The following is a 22,147-nucleotide window of genomic DNA, read 5'->3' as shown; positions in this document are numbered from 1 at the left end:
GTTTGGGGTGGGATCCTGTTGGAGATGGTGGAAGTTCTGGAGAATTATGTGCTGGATGTGGAGGCTGGTGAGGTGGTAGGTGAGGACCAGGGGAACCCTATCCCTGGTGGGGTGGCGGGACTATGCGGTGAGAGCAGACATGCGTGAAATGGAAGGGATGCGGTTGAGGGCAGAGTTGATGGTGGAGGAAGGGAAGCCCCTTTCTTTGAAAAAGGAGAAGGACATCCCATTTGTTCTGGAGTGAGAGCCTCATCCTGAGAGCAGATGCGGCGGAGACGGAGGAATTGAGAGAAGGGGGTGGGTGGTGGCGTTTTCACAAGTAACACGGTGGGAAGTCCGGCTCATTGTGAGAGCCAGAGGTTTTATAATAGACATCAGTAGATAAGCTGTCTCCAGAGACAGAGACAGTGAGATTGAGAAAGGCGAGGGAGGTGTCGGAAATGGACCGGGAAAATTTGCGGACTGGTGGTGGAAGTTGGAGGCAAAGTTGATGAAGTCGACGAGCTCGGCGAGGGTGCAGGAAGCAGCGCCGATGAAGTGTAGGAAAAGTGCGGGACGGACAGCAGTGTAGTTTTGGAACATAGACTGTTCCACGTAGCCGACAAACGGCAGGCAGAGAGGACACTTTACGAGCAGTGCGGCTCCGCCCAGCCAGCACTCCTGGTTTCGGATGGAAGAAGTTTGTGTGTCCTGAGCTGTCATAAGCGTCTGCGTGCCAGGGGCTGGAGATTAGAGCCTCAGTCAGATCTCGGATTGCGTTAACTCCCCTTTCCGCGAGAGCCCAAAAACATCTCATGCCGGGAAACCGGTCAGAATCCGGCATCGCTGGGAGGCAAATCCCTGCCTGGATCGGGGCTGCAAGTGGAATGGGACTGGCTTCAAGCTCGGGCACGGCACGGCAGTGATTACTGGCGCGACTCAACTCCCGCCCCTGTCTGTTAACTTCTCCCCGTAACTGCTGGTTTTCCTCTGGGTGCTCCGGTCCCGCCTCACTTTCCAAACCGGTACGGCTCAGGGTTACCGAGTTGTGGGCATTCTCTTGGCGCCGGACTCTTGTGGGCAGCCCAGCTCAATCCTCGCTGATTCTACCTGACGCAAACGACGAATGTCACTGTGTGTTTCAGTGCAGGTTTGACAAATACAAGTCATCTTCGTCAGTAACACACGGGATCGGAGCACGGGTGGATTTTTTGTTGTTGTTTGCTGTCTATGGGCATCTCTGTAGAGGCCAAAAATTTATCCCCGTCCCCGTCCCTGTCTCTGTCTCTGTCCCTGTCCCCGGCCCCGTCCCTGAGAGGGTGGGACGTGGGAGCCGCCGCGCACTCGGAGAAGGCGCGGCCGCACTCTAGTTAGTGAGGGAGACCCGGTGACGGTGAAGGAACACGCGGTCTTTCCGAATCAGGACGGAGTGTAAATGTCTTTTATATAAAGATGAGCTTCATTTTCCACGCCTACACTGAAACATGACGTGAACGGCGTCGTTTGCATCGGTGGCCAACACACTGAGGCGTGCCGGGGGCCGGGGGCTGGGGGCTGGGGGCAGCCCGCGAGTATCGCCACGCTTCCCGCGTGTGGAGTGATCTTTCTGTGCCGCAGACACAGACGAGCCCCGTACGCGTGTCTACCGATCAGAACAGGTATGTTCAAAGTTCAAGCTGAAAGTACACTCACTATCAAAGTACATATGTCACCATATACAACCCCGAGTTCATTTTCTTGCGGGTATTCACTGTAAATCCAATAACCACAATGAAAAACCCACCAACAGGCCAGAGAAACAACCAACGTGAAAAAGACGATAAACTCTGCAAATACAGAAGAAAGAGAAAATAATAATAATAATAAATAAGCAATAAATATCAAGAACATGAGATGAAGAGTCCTTGAACGTGAGTCCATAGGTTGTGGGAACAGTTCAGTGATGGGATGTGTGAAGTTTTAGAGTCTGATGTTTGAGGGGTAATAACTGTTCCTGAACCTGGTGGTGTGGGTCCTGAGGCTCCTGTACCTCCTTCCTGATGGCAGCAGTGAGAAGAGAGCGTGGCCTGGGTGGTGAGGTCTCTGATAATGGATGTGAGAGAGAGAGCACGTCCTGGGTGGTGCTGGTAGGAAAGGTTCAGAGGGAAGTGGACTAATGCAGGGAAATAGGACTAGTTCGAGGCAGACACCTTGGTCAGCATGGACAGGTTGGGCTGAAGGGCCTGTCTCCATGGTGACAATGAACCAGTTTGTCAAGGCCTCCCTGGTCTTTGTGAATCACAGACACCGGGCAGTGGTTACCTGCAGCCGACATTATGCTGTGGGTCAGCTCGGAACTGACCAGCACATTGGTCAGGTCGGTACTGACCCTCGCCAGGGTAGGAATCCCCTCTGGGAATACGGGAATCTCGGGGCACTGAGGTGCGGACATTCGGGATTTGCAAGCTGAGCTGGTGTGCCTGCCCCCCAGTGAGTCCAGCGTGCAGAGCCCCAGTCATATACTGCCCTCTGCTGCCACAATTACCTCTCTCAACATCAGCAACACCAAAGAGCTGACTACTGACCACAGGAGGAAGAAACCAGGGGGTCCATGGGCCAGTCTCCATTGAGGGATCAGAGGTGGAGAGGGTCAGTAACTTTAAATACCTTGCTGTTAACATGTCAGAGGATCTGTCCTGTCAACAACGTGTAGGTGCCATCTCAAAGATAGCTGGGAAGCGCCTCTACTTTCTTAGAAGTTCATGTAGATTGGGCATGTCATCTAAAACTTTGAGAAACTTCTATAGATGCTCTTTGGAGAGTATCCTGACTGGTTGCATCACGGCCTGCTATGGGAACACAGAAGCCCTGGAATGGAAAAGGATGCACAAAATGGTAGATACAGCCCAGTCCATCACGGGTCAATCCCTCCGCGCCGTCAAGCATGCTTACAAGGAGCACTGTCACAGGAAAGCAGCATCCATCATCAAAGACCCTCACCATCCAGGCCATGCTCTCTTCTCACTGCTACCGTGAGGCAGGAGGTACCCACAACACCAGGTTCAGGAACGGTTATTACCCCTCAACCATCATTCATTCTTTCATTATATCCATGTTGTATGACGCAGACGATCATGGTCTTCCACCTGTCTTTAATCTGAGATGTTCCAAAGAGCTCTTCGAAGCCTTCATCTGTCCATCTCCTGATGCAACTCATGAGTGTCATGTGCCGACAACCGCGGCTCCTCCATCAACCATCAGCTTCCTGAACCAGGTGTGGACATCTTCACTCACCTTTACTCTGATTGGATTCTACAAGCTGTAGATTCACTCCCGAAGACTCTTCACTACTCGTGGTCTCAGGACTATTTTTATTCGCAGTTTGTCTTCTTTTGCACATCAGTTGTTTGTCATTCTTTGTTTATGTGTAGTTTTTTTGTAAAATTCTCTCCTATTTGTTTTTCCTGTGAATGCCTGCAAGAAAATGAATCTCAAGGTAGAATATGGTAATATACTTTAATAATAAATTAATTTTCAACTTTGAACTTTGAGCTTATGAACTTAAAGTTCTCTGTGTAAAAAACCTACCCTCTGACATCCCCCCTAAACTTTCCTCCAAACTACATAAAGTATGCCCCATTTCCACCCTGGGAAAAAGTCTCTGGCCGTCTACTCGATCTATGCCTCTTAATCTTGTACACTTTCAACAAGTCACCTCTCACATCCTTCCTATGATGAGGCAAACAGACTGAACACGATGTTCCATCTGTGGTCTAACTGGGATTTTACCTTGTGGCTCTTGAACTCAATCCCCTGACTAATGAAGGCCAACACACCATTTGCATTCTTAAGCAGCAATTTTGAGGGATGAGTGGAATTGCCCTGTTCCTCCACACTGTTAAGAATTTGCTGTTAACCCTGTATTGCTCTTTCAAGTTTAACCTTCCAAAGTTAATCACTTCAGTTCAGAGCGGGCTTGCTTCAACATGAGTCAGGGTGCAAGCAAAAAATTATCTGGGCTAGAGGCTGCCACTAACTTCTTTTTTACAAAATTATATTCTATTTTCTAAAGATTGTATATCTCAGATTCTGCAATTCCAAATAAGTGAGTGTTGGTGATACTCAGTGAGTCTTGCAGCGTCTGTGAGGCACTGACCTGTCTGTACCCCCGCAGATGCTGCTTGACCTGTTGAACATCCTCAGGAGATTCTGTACAAACCACATAGCCAAGTTTACATAAGATACATATGGGGCAGGTAGTGCTGAGACTGCAGAAGGATTTGGACAGATTGGGAGTGGCAGATGGAATACAGTGTCGAGAACTTTGGTACAATGAATAAAAATGTAGACTGTTTGTAAATGGGGACATATTAAAAAATTGAAAATGCAAATGTTAAGCTGCAAGTTGATTCAGCAGTAAGGAGGCAAATGCCTTCATTTTGAGAGGCAGGATGTAATGATTGGTCGGACAGCACTTGGAATATTGTGAGCAGTGTTAGGGCCATATCTAAGAAAAGATGTGCTGGCACTGGACAGAGTCCAGAGCAGGTTCATGAGAATGATTCTGGGAATGACAGGGTTAACATATGAGAAACATTTGATGTCTCTATGCCTGTACTGAGTTTAAAAGGATGAAGTGGGATCTCATTGAAACCTACCGAACATTGAAAGGCCAAGATAGAGTGGACATGGAGAGGGTGTTTCCTATAGTGGGGGAGTCTAGGACCAGAGGGCACAGCCTCAGAATAGAAGAACATCTCTTTAGAACAGAGAATTAGGACAAATTTCTTTAGCCAAAAGGTAGTGAATCTATGGGATTTATTGCCACAGACAGCCGTGGAGCCGTCATTGAGTATATTTAAAGGAGAGGTTGATAGGTTCTTGATTAGGTGCGTGAAAGGTTATGGGGGAAGGCAGGAGAATGGGATTGAGAAGGATAATAAATGATGGAATGACAGAGTAAAATTGATGGACTGAATGGCCTAAACTTCTTCAATATTTTATGGTCTTGGCATTAAGTTCACATCGACACGCTCCCACCCAGGCAGTCATCTTTCACACCTTTCATTGGTCGTATCAGCAGTGACTCCCCCGGCCCACCAGGGGGAGATGTGGTTCCTCTGCTGCGCTTGGTGGCGGCGGGTTGTCTCTTGTCGGTGATCTGCTGTCGTTGTCGGCGGCTGGTCCTCCGGCGGTGGCGGCGGGGCTCCGAGGCTCCTCTTGCCGCCCGCGCTCCTCCTCGTTGGCGAGATGGCGGCGGTTCGCGGCCTGCGAGCCGGAGTGGAGACCGAGGCCGGCGATGCGGGCTCGGTTTCGGACCCGGAGCCCGGGGAGCACGGCTCGGCCTCGGAGCCCGAGTCGGAGCGGGGGCGGGAGGAGGAGCCGATGGAGGTGGAGGAGGGAGAGATAGAGCCCGAGGCCGACAAGCTGGGCTCCATCTCGGTGCGGCGCTCCCTGAAGGATCTGCTCCCGGTGAGTGTGTGGCTGGGGTGGAGGGGTCGGGGGCTTTGCCGCTCCGGTGCCAGTGGAGCAGGGCGGTGGTCAACCCTGAGGGAGCTCCCTTCCGCCGGGTAGCGGGAAGGTGAGGGAGCTCCCTTCCGCCGGGTAGCGGGAAGGTGAGGGAGCGCCCTGCCGCCGGGTAGCGGGGAGGCGAGGGAGCGCCCAGCCGCCGGGTAGCGGGGAGGCGAGGGAGCGCCCAGCCGCCGGGTAGCGGGGAGGCGAGGGAGCGCCCAGCCGCCGGGTAGCGGGGAGGCGAGGGAGCGCCCAGCCGCCGGGTAGCGGGGAGGCGAGGGAGCGCCCTGCCGCCGGGTCGCGGGGAGGTGAGGGAGCGCCTCGTTGTCGGTGTTGGGTGAATGAGGGAGCGCAGATTGCCTCTCAGCCAGCGCCCCTTCACTGGGAGCGGTTCTGCTCGGCTCCCCACACGAGGGACCGGGAGGCTTTGTGGAGAGCTTCACCGGGTTTGGAGAGTACAGTACCGGCCTTAACGGGACACGGGACACCGGACACAGTCGGGACCGTGTCCGGCCGAGAGCTGGTGACAGGCTAGAAGCGGACTGCCCCAGCACACCCTTAGACTGGTCGTTAGCACGTTTCCTCGCCCGTTTCGATGGACGTGTGGCAAGAAAGCTAATCTGATCTTTAAAGCTTTCAGTTTGCAGATCCAGTTTACCCCATTATCATCTGCATTATTAATACAGACAAACAACAACAGACCCAGTGCCGATCCCTGCAGCTGCAGGGTCGGGAAGATGCACTTTTCCCCCAAGTGGAAATGTGCAGTTCTCGCAGAGGTGAGAGTGGAAGCGTTTAAAAGCAAAGTTTTGCACAGAGAGTGCTGGATGCCAGGAATGTACTGTTTGGGGAATGTTGGATGGAGATCTGGGAACGATATTTAAATAGAATTCAGGCAGTCTGGTACATTTGCAAACGATGGAGAGATACACACCAGGTGCAGGAAGATGGAATGAATTTGGGTTGGCATTCTGGGTTGTACAGCAGCAGGCAGGTTCTACAGCGGGTATTCAAAACTGCCCAATACATCACTAGCACCAGCACCAGCCCTACCCACCATCAATGACAGATATACAGAAAGGAGCTGGAAAAGGGCCAGTAACATCATGAAAGATCCCACCCACCCAGTGGACTGTTCGTCCGCCTCCCATTAGGGAGGAAGCTGTGTAGAATCCACATCAGGACCACCAGACTCAAAATCAGTTACTTTCACCAAGCAGAGAGGCTGATCAACACCTCCACCCACTCACCCACCCCTCCACACTCCCAACCACCACTACTTTATCATTTCCTGTCGGTCGCCTTATGTACAGGCACTCCTGTGCCTAGAGTCACTTTATGGACATACAATCAATCTGTGTATATAACCAATCTTGTGTATTTATATTTATTGTGTTCTTTATCTTATTGTGTTTTTGTGCTGCATCAGATCCGGAGTAACAATTATTTTGTTCTCATTTACACTTGTGTACTGAAAATGACATTAAACTATCTCAATCTTGAAGGGCCTTTTCCAGTGATATATTCTGAATTTTAAAATACAGTGGATTCCAGTCATTTGAGTGGCAGCTGCTTATTTCGAAGATCTCTTAAAGAACAAAGAAACTAATTGGGAAAATGATAAACAGGAGATTCTGCAGACGCTGGAAACCCAGAGCAACTCTCACAAAATGCTGGAGGAACTCAGCAGGTCAGGCAGCAGCTATGGAGGGGAATAAACCATCGACATTTTGGTCCGAGACCCTTCTTCAGGACTGAGAAGGAAAGGGGAAGATGCCAGAGGGGAAGGAGGATAGCAAGAAAGTGATAGGTGAAGCCAAGTGGGAAAGGTAGAGGGCTGGAGAAGAAGGAATCTGATAGAGGAGAGAGGACCATAGGAGAAAGGGAAGGAAGAGGAGCACGGGGGCGGGGTGGTTAAGGGCAAGTGAGTAGAAGTGAGATGCCAGGGTGGGGAATAGAAGAAGGTGGGGGAGGGGGAGGAGGAGGGAACATTTCTTTTACTGGAAGGAGAAGTTAATATTCATGCCGTCAGGTTGGAGGCTACCCAGACGGAATATAAGGTGTTGCTCCTCCACCCTGAGGGTGGCCTCATCGTGGCTTAAGAGGAGGCCGTGGACTGACATGTCAGAATGGAAATAGGGCGAAATCGAAATTTTTGACCACCAAGAAGTTCAGCTGGACGAAGTGGTCCCCCAATTTACGACGGGTCTCACCAGTGTAGAGGAGGCCACATCAGGAGCACCAGACACAATGGACAGCCCCAGCAGATTCAGAGGTCAAGTGTTGCCTCACCTGGAAGGGCTGTTTGGGGAGGGAGGAGCTGAATGGGCCGGTGTAGGACTTTGGCTGCTTGCTGCGAGAACGATTAGTGAGGAGGGATGAATGGAGAATTATCTTGAAGATTCTCGAGAATGAAGATTTGAAGAATGCAGTCGTTGATAGCTTTGTATGAAGGTAGTTCATTATGTGCTCTAGGTGTCTTCGCTGGCTTTGTTCAGTTACAATCAATCAAAAGACACAAGACAGCGTACACTGAAGGAATTCCTCAGTTAATAACTTTTAGAAACTAATACCTAATTTTACTGTCATTGTCATCATCATCGTATGTGCTGTGTTGTATGACATGGGCAATCGTGGTTTTCTATGACCATGATTGTACTTGGCAAATTTTTCCACAGAAGTGACTTGCCATTGCCTTCTGGAGAGTGTCTTTACAGGACAGGTAGATTATCAATACTCGTCAGAGATTGTCTGCCTGGCGTCAGTGGTCGCAAAACCGGGACTTGTGATCTGTACCGGCTGCTCGTACGACCATCCACCACCTGATCCCGTGGGTCCACGTGACCGTGATGGGGGGTGGGGGGGACAGGTGCTGCACCTTGCCCAGGGGTGACCGGCAGATGTGTCTCAAGGTTTTATAGTACTGTAGTGTTCTAGTTTGTTCTGTACTTCATCTAAACGCATAATTTGTTACTCAGTTAAATGGTAACTTGTCTATTTCCATGAAACTTTGGCTAATTGGGACAGTTGTTTAAATTTGCCGAGATGTTCTGGTCCCAATTTGTCCCGATTAACCAGAATCCACTGTCATTTGTTTTCATTGTTAAATCTCTACATTTTCCACCTTTTGCTCTTTCTGCTGTTCTGCCCATTTCCTGTTTCCGGACTTTGGTAACGAAGCACCGTGCAGGTTCTATGAGCTGGTTGTGGTTTGCAGATGAGAGAGTTCACATGCTTCAAAGCCAATTCTGTACGGCTGTGATTGGATTCTGATACAATACCTCAATAACATATTTCAACCCACTTGATAGTACACTTTGAAGTGACATGCTCTGAAAAAAAATTCTATAAATAGAAGTGAGAAGACTGAGCTGTTATTGTTGGCTAGCCAACTCATTCTCTTCAGCACAGAGTGACTAACCCATGCACTGGAACTTCCTGCAGCACCTTAGTTAAATACTGCATATCTCCAACGTCAGGACTGGATTCCGGGGAGAGTCAGTACACCAGGGACCATACCCTGGGGATAGGCGGTGAGTCAGTACACCGGGACCATACCCTGGGGATAGTCGGTGTGAGTCAGTACACCGGGACCATACCCTGGGGATAGGCGGTGAGTCAGTACACCGGGACCATACCCTGGGGATAGTCGGCGTGAGTCAGTACACCAGGGACCATACCCTGGGGATAGGCGGTGAGTCAGTACACCAGGGACCATACCCTGGGGATAGTCGGTGAGTCAGTACACCAGGAACCATACCCTGGGGATAGTCGGTGAGTCAGTACACCAGGGACCATACCCTGGGGATAGTCGGCGTGAGTCAGTACACCGGGACCATACCCTGGGGATAGTCGGTGAGTAAGTACACCAGGGACCATACCCTGGGGATAGTCGGCGTGAGTCAGTACACCAGGGACCATACCCTGGGGATAGTCGGCGTGAGTCAGTACACCAGGGACCATACCCTGCGGATAGTCGGTGAGTCAGTACACCAGGGACCATACCCTGGGGATAGTCGGTGAGTCAGTACACCAGAGACCATACCCTGGGGATAGTCGGTGAGTCAGTACACCAGGGACCATACCCTGGGGATAGTCGGTGAGTCAGTACACCAGGGACCATACCCTGGGGATAGTCGGTGAGTCAGTACACCGGGACCATACCCTGGGGATAGTCGGCGTGAGTCAGTACACCGGGACCATACCCTGGGGATAGTCGGCGTGAGTCAGTACACCAGGGACCATACCCTGGAGATAGTCGGTGAGTCAGTACACCAGGGACCATACCCTGGGGATAGTCGGTGAGTCAGTACACCAGGGACCATACCCTGGGGATAGTTGGTGAGTCAGTACACCAGCGACCATACCCTGGGGATAGTCGGTGTGAGTCAGTACACCGAGACCATACCCTGGGGATAGGCGGTGAGTCAGTACACCAGGGACCATACCCTGGGGATAGGCGGTGAGTCAGTACACCGGGACCATACCCTGGGGATAGTCGGCGTGAGTCAGTACACCAGGGACCATACCCTGGGGATAGGCGGTGAGTCAGTACACCAGGGACCATACCCTGGGGATAGTCGGTGAGTCAGTACACCAGGGACCATACCCTGGGGATAGTCGGTGAGTCAGTACACCAGGGACCATACCCTGGGGATAGTCGGTGAGTCAGTACACCGGGACCATACCCTGGGGATAGTCGGCGTGAGTCAGTACACCAGGGACCATACCCTGGGGATAGTCGGCGTGAGTCAGTACACCAGGGACCATACCCTGGGGATAGTCGGCGTGAGTCAGTACACCGGGACCATACCCTGGGGATAGTCGGCGTGAGTCAGTACACCGGGACCATACCCTGGGGATAGTCGGCGTGAGTCAGTACACCAGGGACCATACCCTGGGGATAGTTGGTGAGTCAGTACACCGGGACCATACCCTGGGGATAGTTGGTGAGTCAGTACACCGGGACCATACCCTGGGGATAGTCGGCGTGAGTCAGTACACCGGGACCATACCCTGGGGATAGTCGGTGAGTCAGTACACCGGGACCATACCCTGGGGATAGTCGGCGTGAGTCAGTACACCGGGACCATACCCTGGGGATAGTCGGCGTGAGTCAGTACACCAGGGACCATACCCTGCGGATAGGCGGTGAGTCAGTACACCGGGACCATACCCTGGGGATAGTCGGTGAGTCAGTACACCAGGGACCATACCCTGGGGATAGTCGGTGAGTCAGTACACCAGGGACCATACCCTGGGGATAGTTGGTGAGTCAGTACACCGGGACCATACCCTGGGGATAGTCGGCGTGAGTCAGTACACCAGGGACCATACCCTGGGGATAGTCGGTGAGTCAGTACACCAGGGACCATACCCTGGGGATAGTCGGTGAGTCAGTACACCAGGGACCATACCCTGGGGATAGTCGGCGTGAGTCAGTACACCAGGGACCATACCCTGGGGATAGTCGGCGTGAGTCAGTACACCAGGGACCATACCCTGGGGATAGTTGGTGAGTCAGTACACCGGGACCATACCCTGGGGATAGTTGGTGAGTCAGTACACCAGGGACCATACCCTGGGGATAGTCGGCGTGAGTCAGTACACCAGGGACCATACCCTGGGGATAGTCGGTGAGTCAGTACACCAGGGACCATACCCTGGGGATAGTCGGCGTGAGTCAGTACACCGGGACCATACCCTGGGGATAGTCGGCGTGAGTCAGTACACCAGAGACCATACCCTGGGGATAGGCGGTGAGTCAGTACACCAGGGACCATACCCTGGGGATAGTCGGTGAGTCAGTACACCAGGGACCATACCCTGGGGATAGTCGGTGAGTCAGTACACCAGGGACCATACCCTGGGGATAGTCGGTGAGTCAGTACACCAGGGACCATACCCTGGGGATAGTCGGCGTGAGTCAGTACACCGGGACCATACCCTGGGGATAGTCGGCGTGAGTCAGTACACCAGGGACCATACCCTGGGGATAGTCGGTGAGTCAGTACACCGGGACCATACCCTGGGGATAGTCGGTGAGTCAGTACACCAGGGACCATACCCTGGGGATAGTCGGTGAGTCAGTACACCAGGGACCATACCCTGGGGATAGTCGGCGTGAGTCAGTACACCGGGACCATACCCTGGGGATAGTCGGTGAGTCAGTACACCAGGGACCATACCCTGGGGATAGTCGGCGTGAGTCAGTACACCAGGGACCATACCCTGGGGATAGTCGGCGTGAGTCAGTACACCAGGGACCATACCCTGGGGATAGTCGGTGAGTCAGTACACCAGGGACCATACCCTGGGGATAGTCGGTGAGTCAGTACACCAGGGACCATACCCTGGGGATAGTCGGTGAGTCAGTACACCAGGGACCATACCCTGGGGATAGTCGGTGAGTCAGTACACCAGGGACCATACCCTGGGGATAGTCGGCGTGAGTCAGTACACCTACCCTGGGGATAGTCGGCGTGAGTCAGTACACCAGGGACCATACCCTGGGGATAGTCGGCGTGAGTCAGTACACCAGGGACCATACCCTGGGGATAGTCGGCGTGAGTCAGTACACCAGGGACCATACCCTGGGGATAGTCGGCGTGAGTCAGTACACCAGGGACCATACCCTGGGGATAGTCGGCGTGAGTCAGTACACCAGAGACCATACCCTGGGGATAGTCGGCGTGAGTCAGTACACCAGGGACCATACCCTGGGGATAGTCGGTGAGTCAGTACACCAGAGACCATACCCTGGGGATAGTCGGTGAGTCAGTACACCAGGACCATACCCTGGGGATAGTCGGTGAGTCAGTACACCAGGGACCATACCCTGGGGATAGTCGGTGAGTCAGTACACCAGAGACCATACCCTGGGGATAGTCGGTGAGTCAGTACACCAGAGACCATACCTGGGGATAGTCGGTGAGTCAGTACACCAGGGACCATACCCTGGGGATAGTCGGTGAGTCAGTACACCAGGGACCATACCCTGGGGATAGTCGGTGAGTCAGTACACCAGGGACCATACCCTGGGGATAGTCGGTGAGTCAGTACACCAGAGACCATACCCTGGGGATAGTCGGTGAGTCAGTACACCAGGGACCATACCCTGGGGATAGGCGGTGAGTCAGTACACCAGGGACCATACCCTGGGGATAGTCGGTGAGTCAGTACACCGGGACCATACCCTGGGGATAGTCGGTGAGTCAGTACACCAGGGACCATACCCTGGGGATAGTCGGCGTGAGTCAGTACACCAGGGACCATACCCTGGGGATAGTCGGCGTGAGTCAGTACACCAGGACCATACCCTGGGGATAGTCGGCGTGAGTCAGTACACCAGGACCATACCCTGGGGATAGTCGGCGTGAGTCAGTACACCAGAGACCATACCCTGGGGATAGTCGGCGTGAGTCAGTACACCAGGGACCATACCCTGGGGATAGTCGGCGTGAGTCAGTACACCGGGACCATACCCTGGGGATAGTCGGCGTGAGTCAGTACACCAGAGACCATACCCTGGGGATAGTCGGTGAGTCAGTACACCAGGGACCATACCCTGGGGATAGTCGGTGAGTCAGTACACCAGGGACCATACCCTGGGGATAGTCGGTGAGTCAGTACACCAGGGACCATACCCTGGGGATAGTCGGCGTGAGTCAGTACACCAGGGACCATACCCTGGGGATAGTCGGTGAGTCAGTACACCAGGGACCATACCCTGGGGATAGTCGGTGAGTCAGTACACCAGGGACCATACCCTGGGGATAGTCGGCGTGAGTCAGTACACCAGGGACCATACCCTGGGGATAGTCGGCGTGAGTCAGTACACCAGGGACCATACCCTGGGGATAGTCGGCGTGAGTCAGTACACCAGAGACCATACCCTGGGGATAGTCGGTGAGTCAGTACACCAGGGACCATACCCTGGGGATAGTCGGCGTGAGTCAGTACACCAGGGACCATACCCTGGGGATAGTCGGCGTGAGTCAGTACACCAGAGACCATACCCTGGGGATAGTCGGTGAGTCAGTACACCGGGACCATACCCTGGGGATAGCTGGTGAGTCAGTACACCAGGGACCATACCCTGGGGATAGTCGGCGTGAGTCAGTACACCAGGGACCATACCCTGGGGATAGTCGGCGTGAGTCAGTACACCAGGGACCATACCCTGGGGATAGTCAGTGAGTCAGTACACCAGAGACCATACCCTGGGGATAGTCGGTGAGTCAGTACACCGGGACCATACCCTGGGGATAGTCGGTACGGCGGGGGGGGGGGGTCCCTGGGGCGTGAGTCAGTACACCAGGGATCATACCCTGGGGATAGTCGGCGTGAGTCAGTACACCAGGGACCATACCCTGGGGATAGTCGGCGTGAGTCAGTACACCGGGACCATACCCTGGGGATAGTCGGTGAGTCAGTACACCAGAGACCATACCCTGGGGATAGTCGGTGTGAGTCAGTACACCGGGACCATACCCTGGGGATAGTCAGTGAGTCAGTACACCAGGGACCATACCCTGGGGATAGTCAGTGAGTCAGTACACCAGGGACCATACCCTGGAGATAGTCAGTGTGAGTCAGTACACCGGGGACCATACCCTGGGGATAGTCGGTACAGCGGCGGGGGGCCGGGGGGGGGTGGAGGGAGACGGAGTCAGTACACCGGGACCATACCCTGGGGATAGTTGGTATGGCAGTGGGGGGGGGGAGGGAGACGGAGTCAGTACATTGGGACCATACCCTGGGGATAGTCGGTACGGCAGTGGGGGGGGGGGAAGGGAGATGGAGTCAGTACACTGGGACCATACTCTGGGGATAGTCGGTACGGCAGTGGGGGGGGGGGAGGGAGACGGAGTCAGTACACCGGGACCATACCCTGGGGATAGTTGGTACGGCAGTGGGGGGGGGGAGGGTCCCTGGGGCGTGAGTCAGTACACCGGGACCATACCCTGGGGATAGTCGGTACAGCGGCGGGCGGGGGTGGGGTGGAGGGAGACAGAGTCAGTACACCGGGACCATACCCTGGGGTTAGTCAGTATGGCGGGTGGGGGGGGGGGGTCCCTGGGGCGTGAGTCAGTACACCAGGGACCATACCCTGGGGATAGTTGCTTCCCCGGGGTGGGAGTCAGTACTCTGGGGGGAGGGGGGTCACCACCGTTGGAGAATGCATTAGAAGATACATTGTTAATTCTCTCTTCTCCTCTCTCCATCGGAAAAAACATACAAAAACCTGAAAGCACGTCCCACCAGGCTCGGTGACAGATTCTAGCCCGCTCTTTTAAAACCATTGAATGGTTTCCCAGTGTGGTGTGATGGATTCTTGAGCTCGCAGTCTACCTCGTTTTTACCTTACCCTGTGCCTGTGCTGTTACAGTTTATTCTTTGCCGTTTGTAAAGGTGATGGTTGTGTGTGTGGTTCCGCGCTCCATTACGTACCTCACTGCACTGTGTGATCTGAGCTGAACAAGCTCTTCACTCTACCTTGGTAAATGTGACAATAATAAACCAGCTCCAATCGTAACTCACCATGGCATTGCTTTGCCAGTCCGAGACTTCAGAACGTAGACCAGCACAGCACAGAACAGGCCCTTCAGCCCACAATGCTGTGCTGAACCAATTAAACTATTAATCAAATGGCTAGCCTAAGTAACCCCCCCTTCCTACACAATATCCATCTCCTTCCATGTTCCTCACATTCTAAACGTCTCTAATGTATCGGCCTCGACCACCACCCCAGGCAGCACATTCCAGGCACACACCACTCTCTGGGGAAAAAAAACACTGAACTGTCCCTCACATCTGCTTTGGAATGACCCCCTGTCACCTTCAATGCATGCCCTCTAGTATTAGACATTTCAACCCTGTGGAAAAAGGTACTGTGTGCATACTCTATCTATGCCTCTCATAATCGGGCGTGTGGTAGGACGCTCAGGCCCTAGAGTTCAGCGTTCAGTCCCAGCATCCTCTGTAGGGAGTCGCTGTCCACCTTCCTGTGGAATGTGTGGGTTTTCTCCGCTTACCCTTCTCAGTACCGGGGAGGGGAATTGGTCATGGTAAATTGTCCTTCAGAGGGTTAGGGTTAATCAGGGTTGTTGAAGGGCTGGGAGGGATTACTCTGCGCTGTATTGTTAAATGAATAAATAGTCTTATACACTCCTATCAGCTTCCACCGCTCCACTTTACTGACGTGGTGCAATCTTCTTGTTTCCCTAGGACACGAGCAGGCGTTACGAGAACAAGGCTGGAACCTTCATCACTGGCATTGACGTCACGTCAAAGGTACAAACCTCGTTCACCCTTTGGGAGCTCGGCGAATGGTCCACCATGCTGGCAGGCAGAGCTTGAGCGATGGGATTTGATGTCTACGGGTAGCTGGTGGTGGCGATTAAAGGCCTTCTGTCTGTAATGTGGGCGAGAGCATTAGGTTATCTCAGCCATGTCCGTCCTGCTCGGGCACAGACTTAGTTGTGTTTGAAGGGATGGTTTTGAGGTCAATATGGGGAGTCGGGTCAGGTTAGGGTTTCGGAATAGGGATGAGGGGTATCAGAGGTCATGGGCAGTGAGTGAAGAGAAGGAGCAGAAGCTGGAGGTAGCAGGGGTCAGGGGTCAGAGGTCAGGCCAGCAATCCCGGTGCGTGGACGTTAGCCTGGCAAGCAGTAATGATGGAGACCACCGATCCCCGAGCTTGAGAACTGAGGTTGGCAGCTCCCACAGCCGGTGGCTGACGCTGGGTGGTTTTATTTTGTTGTTTGTGTTGTTCTGCTCAACACCGTGGTCGTACTCTGTTGGTGCCAGAATGCCCGGCAACACTTGTGGGCAGCCCTCAAGTTGTTAACGCAAGCAACACATTTCACTGTATGTTTCAATGTATACGTGATAAATAAATCTGAATCTGTGGCAACGATGGGTTGGATCAGGTGAACTGTCTGTCTGAGGATGCTTGCTTTGGTCGTAGGCACTGGCCAACGCTGAGCCTGAGGTCACTGTGTTACATTCATGGTAAACTTGTGCAAAAGGCTGTGTAATGCACAGGCTGGCTTCAATATATGGATGTGTCCTTGGAGCATACTGAGTGAGCTGGGAGGATGTTTCCCCGGGAATAAAAAGGTTAGTGTATAAGGAGTGTTTGAAGTCTCTAGGCCTATACTCGCTGGAGTTTAGAAAGATGAGGGAGGATCTCATTGAAATCAAATGAATATTGAAAGGGATAGAAAGAGTTGATGTGGAGAGGATGTTTCCTATAGTGGGGGAGTTGACCAGAATAGAGCAATGTTAATTTAGAATGGAGATGAGGAGGAAGTTCTTTAACCAGAGGGTGCTGAATCTGTGAAATTCATTGGCCACAGACGGCTGTGGAGATCAAGTCATTTTGGGTATCTTTAAAGCGGAGGTTTAATGAAACATCTTGGCCAGAAACGTCAACTCTTCATTCCTCTCCATAGATGTTGCCTGACCTGCTGAGTTCCTCCAGCATTTTGTGTGTGTGTAACTATTGAGCTGATAGCCTCTTGATTAATCAGGATAAGGTTACGGGGAGAAGGCAGGAGGATGGGGTTGAGAGGGATAATAAATCAGCCATGATGGAACGGTGCAGCAGACTTGATGGGCCAAATGGCCTCATTCATCTCCTACGTCTTATGGTCCTATGGAAAACTAGGAGGATCACCTTGAGCTTGGGTTCTGGAAGAGGTGAGATGGCTGGGGATTCTGTGGCATTTTAGTCCTTGACAATGTATGGCGAAGCTCTTCATCCCTGCACCAGACTAATCTCTGAGCTGCATTGTGACATAAATGACTAGCCCAAAGCTGTTGCTGGCTGGGGTGGCCAGGGCTGGTGTTAAATTTGTGAGCTCTCTGTGAAGTCAGTTTGATTTTGCAGGAAGCGGTGGAGAGGAAGGAACAGAGAGCGCGGAGGTTCCACTTCAGGGCGGAGGTGAACGTCACCCAGCGCAAGGTGGTGCTCGACAAGGAGGTCCTGAGGGAAGGTGATAGTTTGATTTAGTTCCGTTCTGAAAAGCCTGAAACAGAAAGCTTTAAAAAAATGTATGTTAACCTCGGGATGGCATTGAAATCGAGCCAGCTCAGGCAACAGTCCCTTAGCTCCCACACCAGCAGGTTCAGGAACAGTTATTGCCATACAACCATCAGGCTCCTGAACCTGTGTGGGTAACTTCACTCACCACAACTCAACTGATTCCACAACCTATGGACTCACTTTCTAGGACTCGACAATTCATGTTCTCAGTATTAGTTGTGTTCTTTTTTGTTGTTTGCACAATTTGTCATCCTCTGCACATTGGCAGTTTGTCAGTCTTTGTTTCTGAATAGATTTTTGCAAATTCTATTGTATTTCTTTTTTTTCCTGTGAATTTCAAGGTATTATATGGTGACAGACAGTGCATAATTTGGTAATGAATTCTACTTTGACTTTGACAGCAACATTGGCTAAACATCAAATGAGGTGTACGTTCATGTGAAGTTCCTTCTCCAATCTCATCCTTCCCTCCCACATAGCCTCCATTTTTCCATCATCCATGTGTCTATCTCAGAGTTTCTTAAACTAATGTACCTGATTCTCCCACCACCCCGGCAGGGTATTCCACACACCCACCAATCTGTGTATAAAAAACCTATCTCTGACATTCCCCTATACTTTCAATTATACTTTATACGTACAGTGCTGTGCAAAAGTCTTGGACGTGTATATATAGCTAAGACTTTTGCACAGTACTGTAGTAATTTTAATTCCACTGTACTAATGCAAAAAAAGCAAATTTCATGACATATGTGAGTGATGATAAGCCTGATTCTGATAGGGTTCTCTATTGTGGACTGAGGGTGGGAAGGGGACAGGGAGAGGGGAATCGTGGTTGGGAAAAGGGGAAGGGAGAGGGGAGGGAGCAGGAAGCACCAGAGAGACTTTCTGTAATGATCAATAAACCAATTGTTTGGAATCGATGACTCTGCCTGGTGTCTCAAGGCTGGGTGCGCCTGCCCCTGACACTCCTCTGCCACCCGTCCCACACCCCCCCCCACAGTGTTTCACCCTCAGCATTCACAACAACCTTCGCTCCTGCCAGATTTACAAACTCGATCTCCGCTCCACATTGACAAATACAGTACTGTGCAAAACTCTTAGGCAGCCTATGGTTGTATACAGATTGTGCCTTAGACAATACTGTACTGTACATACTTTGATAGCAACATTGTCCAAGCATGTACCAAATTAAATTTCTGTTTATGTGAACATCCTGTCACCCAGGAGGAGGAGAAAACGTCAGGGTTATACAGCATGGAAACAGACCCTTTGCCCACTTTGTTCGTGCAAACCAAGATGTCCATCTACACTAGTTCTTTTTGCCTAGAAGAAGGGTCTTGGCCTGAAACATCAAGTATTTGTTCATTTTTATAGATGCTGCCTGACCTGCTGAGTTCCTCCAGAATTTTGTGTGTGTTGCTCCTGTGTGCCTGCATCTGATCCATATCCTTCCAAGTCCATCCCACCAGGCACAAGGTCAAGTTTTGGACTGTATCTCAGTACTCGTGACAGTAATAAACCTATTCCAAGGCCAGTTTTAATCCCACAGGCCTGTCCAAGTGCCTTTTAAAAAGGAGTTTATTTTGCGAGCTTGCTCTGCCACTCAATGAGACCGTGGTTAATCTTCCACTTCCTGTCAAGTTCCTGTACTTTTCCCGTACCCTCATCTCCCAACATCTCCGTCTTAACTGGATTGCAATTAACGACCCAATTGTCAAAGCCCAACAGGATGTAAAATTGCCACGGCTCACCATCTTTCACTCTGAGACTGTGGTCCCAGGTTTTCAGTTGAAGAAACACCCTCCTATGTACCCTTTTGAGACCTGGCCGCCTTCCACACATCACTTCGTTTATTGAAGTAACCTGCCTGCGTTCCCAGATTTATTTACCTATCAGCGTACAGCGAAACATATGGTGAAATGAGTTGTTTGCATTAATAACCAACACGATCTAACGATGCGCAGGAGGCGTCCGGCAAGTGTCACTACACATTCCACCGCCAGCACAGCATGTCCACGGTCTTCAGCAGCAACAACCCAATAACAAGCGCAACTGTAAAACGAGCCCCTTTCCAGCCTCCCACACACAGAGACAGGCTTCCATTGGAAGCTCAGACAACCATAACACCAGCGTTGGTATGGAACATGCCAGTGCTGCAGTTACTGTTGGTAGAGGGCAGTCTGGTGATGGTGGACGGTGAAGTTGTGTGTCCAGAAATCATGAAGTGCTTGAAACCTGTCAGATCTGTAATGAATGCTCCAAGAATTTTGTTCTTGCCTCCCACTGATGAAATCGCATTATTGTCTGTGGTGAACCGTAAAATCAATTCTGTCATTCTCATAGTCATAGTCATACTTTATTGATCCTGGGGTGGGGGGCAGGGGGGAATTGGTTTTCGTTACGGTTGCATCATAAATAATTAAATAGTAATAAAACCATAAATAGTTAAATAGTAATATGTAAATTATGCCAGGAAATAAGTCCAGGACCAGCCTATTGGCTCAGGGTGTCTGACCCTCCAAGGAAGGAGTTGTAAAGTTTGATGGCCACAGGCAGGAATGACTTCCTATGACGCTCTGTGTTGCATCTCGGTGGAATGAGTCTCTGGCTGAATGTACTCCTGTGCCCACCCAGTACATTATGTAGTGGATGGGAGACATTGACCAAGATGGCATGCAACTTGGACAGCATCCTCTTTTCAGACACCACCATCAGAGAGACCAGTTCCATCCCCACAACATCACTGGCCTTACGAATGAGTTTGTTGATTCTGTTGGTGTCTGCTACCCTCAGCCTGCTGCCCCAGCACACAACAGCAAATGTGATCGCACTGGCCACCACAGACTCGTAGAACATCCTCAGCATCGTCCAACAGATGTTAAAGGACCTCAGTCTCCTCAGGAAATGGAGACGGCTCTGACCCTTCTTGTAGGCAGCCTCAGTGTTCTTTGACCAGACCGTGCTTTCTGCCCTCCCCGCAGTAACGCCGAAGAGTAGGGGTGGCAGGTTAGCGCCAGTGACCCAGGCTCAATTCCTGCTTCTGTCTGTAAGGAGTTTGTACATTCTCCCCGTGACCGTGTGGGTTTCCTCCGGGTGCTCCTGTTTCCTCCCATTTCCTCCCACAGTCCAAAGGCATACCGGTTAATAAGCTAATTGGTCCCATGGGTGTAACTGGGTGGTGTGGGCTCATTGGGATTGAAGGTCTGTCACTGCACAGTATCTCTAAATCAGGGCTTCCCAACATTTTATGCCACGAAGCCTTACCATTAACCAAGGGGACTGTGGGTCTCAGATCACGAACCCCTGTCCTAAATAAATAAAATACCTCAGCACCCTCCCTCTGGATCATCCCCAGCTGGCCGAGCCATTCACCCGTGAAGTTACACAAAACCTTCTGCTGGAACACCAACCCATGCACCTTCTTTATATTCCTCCTGTTACACCACACTGAAACAGGCACGTCAGCCCATCGTGTCAGTGTTAACCTTTGCTGTCTTCTGTACTAGTATTTAAGAGATTCGTTTTACTTATCACATGTACATCAAAACATACCGTGAAATGTATGGTTTGTGTCAACAACCAACACAGTCCGAGGATGTTCTGGGGGCAGCCCGCAAGTGTCTCCACGCTTCCTGTGCCAACATAGCGTGCCCACAACTCACTAATCCTAACCCATACGTCTTTAGAATGTGGGAGGAAACCAGAGCACCCAGAGGAAATCCACATGGTCACAGGGAGAACATACAGACTCCTTACAGACAGCAGTGGGAATTGAACCCTAGTTGCTGGGTGCTGTGAAGATTTACGCTAACCACTGCACTAATGTGCCCTCCCTTCGGCTATCGTGGCACCCCATGGTAGCGGATGTCACTATTAGCGTTCATCGTTTCTTTGTGCAGCCGAGCAACACACACAAAATGCTGGAGAAACTCTGCAGGCGAGGCTGAAACGTTGACTATACTCTTTTCTTAAATGCTGCCTGGTCTGCTGAGTTCTTCCAGCATTTTGTGTGTGTTGCTCGGATTTCCAGCATCTACAGATTTTCTGTTGTTTTTTTTTCTCTCTGTTTAGCTGATTTTTTTTCCAGTCATGCATTTCCAGTATCTTTGCATTCTGTAGTGTGATTATATAATTAAATATCAAATCAGTTTCTCCAAATAAATTCTTCCGTTATTGTGCTGAAATTCCTTCCCATCCCGTCTCCGTAATCTCTTCAGGCCCAATCTCTATATTCCTCCAAAACTGACCAAATATCACCTCATGTGGCTCAATGTTAAAAACAAGAAGGTCCTTGTGATGTGCGTTAATGGTCACATAGATCTTTGTCCATTCTCCTGTCCGTTGGCTGTGATTAACTCCTGCCTATGCCTTGCAGCAATCCCCAAGGTACGCCTGGAAGCTCTCCACGTGATTGGGGTCGATGAGATGAGCACTGAAGAGATATTTGCCTACTTTAAGGAATACCCCCCATCCAGCATAGAGTGGATTGACGACTCTTCTTGTGAGTGTTCAGTGAGGTTCTCACTCTAGAACAAGAAGTGATGTTGATGTAACTGCTGAAATCCTATCAGAAAGCAGAAATGTTGGAAGAACTCAGTCAGCTAGACAGTATCTGCTGAAAGA

At 51.3% G+C, this 22,147-nt stretch overlaps 1 protein-coding gene across 3 annotated transcripts in view; it reads left to right on the top strand.

The window, feature by feature from the left end:
* The first annotated feature begins 5,103 nt into the window (after positions 1-5,103).
* Positions 5,104-22,147, top strand: part of ncbp3 (nuclear cap binding subunit 3) — a 50,423-nt gene continuing 33,379 nt past the window's right edge. The window contains exons 1-4 of one of the 3 annotated variants that reach the window (XM_063031486.1): positions 5,104-5,430; positions 15,700-15,765; positions 17,366-17,471; positions 21,900-22,025. In XM_063031486.1, the coding sequence (XP_062887556.1) occupies positions 5,209-5,430; positions 15,700-15,765; positions 17,366-17,471; positions 21,900-22,025 (520 nt within the window). In that variant the 5' untranslated portion in view covers positions 5,104-5,208. The remainder of the gene's footprint in view (positions 5,431-15,699; positions 15,766-17,365; positions 17,472-21,899; positions 22,026-22,147) is intronic. The other 2 variants (XM_063031487.1, XM_063031488.1) reach the window with 2 other exon arrangements.

This window comes from Mobula hypostoma, chromosome 23 (assembly GCF_963921235.1).
Source record: "Mobula hypostoma chromosome 23, sMobHyp1.1, whole genome shotgun sequence".
NCBI classification, from domain to species: domain Eukaryota; kingdom Metazoa; phylum Chordata; class Chondrichthyes; order Myliobatiformes; family Myliobatidae; genus Mobula; species Mobula hypostoma.
This window is presented reverse-complemented; position numbering and strand designations above follow the sequence as displayed.